Source organism: Oxyura jamaicensis, chromosome 3 (assembly GCF_011077185.1).
Source record: "Oxyura jamaicensis isolate SHBP4307 breed ruddy duck chromosome 3, BPBGC_Ojam_1.0, whole genome shotgun sequence".
In the NCBI taxonomy this organism is placed as follows: domain Eukaryota; kingdom Metazoa; phylum Chordata; class Aves; order Anseriformes; family Anatidae; genus Oxyura; species Oxyura jamaicensis.
The window spans coordinates 114,910,947-114,913,176 of NC_048895.1; the positions used below are offsets into that span (position 1 = coordinate 114,910,947).

At 44.2% G+C, this 2,230-nt stretch overlaps 1 protein-coding gene across 1 annotated transcript; it reads right to left on the reverse strand.

Annotated features, from left to right (window-relative positions):
• LOC118164975 (interleukin-17F-like) lies at positions 1-1,893 on the reverse strand. Its single transcript, XM_035322823.1, has 2 exons — positions 1,222-1,893; positions 1-625 (listed from the first exon to the last, which is right to left on the reverse strand). Exons 1-2 carry the CDS (start codon positions 1,314-1,316, stop codon positions 388-390), a joined length of 333 nt encoding a protein of 110 aa, XP_035178714.1. The 5' UTR covers positions 1,317-1,893; the 3' UTR covers positions 1-387.
• Between the last annotated feature and the right edge of the window lie 337 nt (positions 1,894-2,230).

The following is a 2,230-nucleotide window of genomic DNA, read 5'->3' on the forward strand; positions in this document are numbered from 1 at the left end:
GTGGCAGTGCTGACTGGCATCTATATATTTGGGCAATTTACTGCTGAGATCATATTTTGAAACTATAATTCATTTGATTCACCAAAGTGATAAAAGCTCAGTGGAAAAAGACAGCATTGCTTTACCCCCTCCCTGCTTGCTGTCACAAACACAACTTTCCCTCCATTTCCCTTTCCCCCCTCCACCACTAGCTACTGGCAACTCCCGTGCTAAAACCCACAAATGAACAACAAGAATTAGTACTCTCAGGAAGTAATTTGCTCAGGTTCGGAAAGGAAAAGTCACACTGAATTCCTGGAATGCAACGTGGGTGCCTGGGATTCCTCCTGAGAGGTGTTCATAGGAGACACCTCTTCTTCCCAGTGTTGCACCCACTGCTAATTCCTCCTAGGACTGGTAACGGATGACTGGAGCAGCACATGTGCATCCCACTGTGATGAGTTTCTTCTCCAGGCGGAAGGTGGGTGGGCAGCCCTTCTGCTCCCGGTGGAGGACGAGGATCTCCTGTTTGATGGGGACGGAGTTGAGGCTGTGGTCCTCCTGCCCCAGTGTGTTCACGCAGCCGGAGAGGCGGCACTTGGCATCAGCGATCACCTGGGGGAAGCGGTTGGGGTCCTTGTCGAGCCTGGGGACAGGCACACAGAAGGGTTTTATGTGTTTGCTATTTGCCTGTGCATGTGTTTTGGTAAGATCTTCCTTTTTATCTCCATGAAAGAACCATACCATTTACCCATATATCTTCATTTTGAAACATGACAAAAGAATTTCAGTCCCCTTAACAATTTTAGAACTATTATCTATGAGTGGAATCAATTTTGGTAACTAATATTGCCATACCTTTTTAAATATATGAATGGAGTGGAGCTGATTGAAATAGGGAACTGAGAGCAATTGGACCATTTATATTCATTTGTTTTAATTTCAGCATTCAAAATTTTGTTTCAGTCAGGAAAATGTAAAATTACAATGTACTGACATTCTTCTTTTCCTAAAGGAATAACTCATTGACAAATATTGGCAATTACAAACCGTTCCAATGATGTCCCTTTGCGTTGCAGTTTATTGTGGAGAAACACCACCCAACACCAAAATGAATGTGTGTGTCAAGAGCTTGCAATATTCACAAGACTCTGGGCATATACTAAGAACAAGCCATTTTTTAACACAAAAGACAGCAGTGTAGCACAGCTGTTGCATTTTAGATACTATCTAAAGAGTTACCTGTAATCCCAAGGAGCGAGAGACCGGTTCCTGACATCATGGATCATCTTAAAGGCAGAATCTGAATGACTGATGCGAATGTCAACTTTCACCATTGCAGGGAATTCGGGATCCTTCTGGCAGTCTTCATTATGCCTCTCAGAGCCACCGTTCTTGGTGGGTCGAGGATGAGCTACCCTCCCATGGGGCGAGCTCCTTACGATGAGTGCTAGAACCAGCACCAAAAGGAGTGACCTGAACTGGAGGAGAAACAGGTATCATTGTCTCTGCTCAGTTGGGAGAGAGCACAAGGAGCCACGGCTTAACTAGACTGGACAATCAATGGGCAGTGGCTGATCTTCATACTTTCATTTGGGTGAGCATGAAAAAATAGTGCAAGTATGTGAATACTACTCATCGTAACAGAGGCTAAATTCTGATTCAAATGCTGATTCATAGTTGGCCCTGCAACAATAAGAGCATCTCTCTAATGAGCTAAAACATCCTCCTCCAGAGTCAAACAGCAATTTCTTTTGGTCTACAAGGTGGCGTAAGGACTCACCTGGCCCCATCCCTAAGTTTAGACCCCCAGGTAAGCCTTATGCTTTCTTAGGCCAGGAAAGGTTGGCCACCTAGAAGCTACTTGCTGCAAATAACACTTTCTCTCAAAGAAATCTGATATTCTCGGTCCATTTCCAGGAGCAAGGGGTTTCAGGAAGAAAAAAAAAAATAGATAAATGCAAAGATTTTAAGAATATCCAAAGAGTTGACAGTGCTGCAAGTACAACCCAGGCTGGAATTTATGCAGAAAGGCATTCTCTTCACAGTGCCTCCTCCTTTTCTCTTCTCAACTTTCAACAATTTTGATAGCAAGTTGTCTAAGAAAAGGCCTGTTTCTCCCAGTCGCATATGAGCAATGATGCCCTTACAGCCTGCTGCCTCCCCAGCCAGGCTGGTCATATCTTGGACACAGTTTGCCTCGGCAGTAAAGAACCAAATCTGCTTTACAAAATCTCAGGTCAGAAAGCTG

Bases quoted from the DNA above. Each gene is read 5' to 3' on its own strand.
- LOC118164975 (XM_035322823.1), bottom strand. From the start codon at position 1,316: ATGGTGAAAGTTGACATTCGCATCAGTCATTCAGATTCTGCCTTTAAG. The intron at 626-1,221 runs GTAACTCTTTAG...GCCTGTCCCCAG, and splicing joins CTCGCTCCTTGGGATTACAG to GCTCGACAAGGACCCCAACC.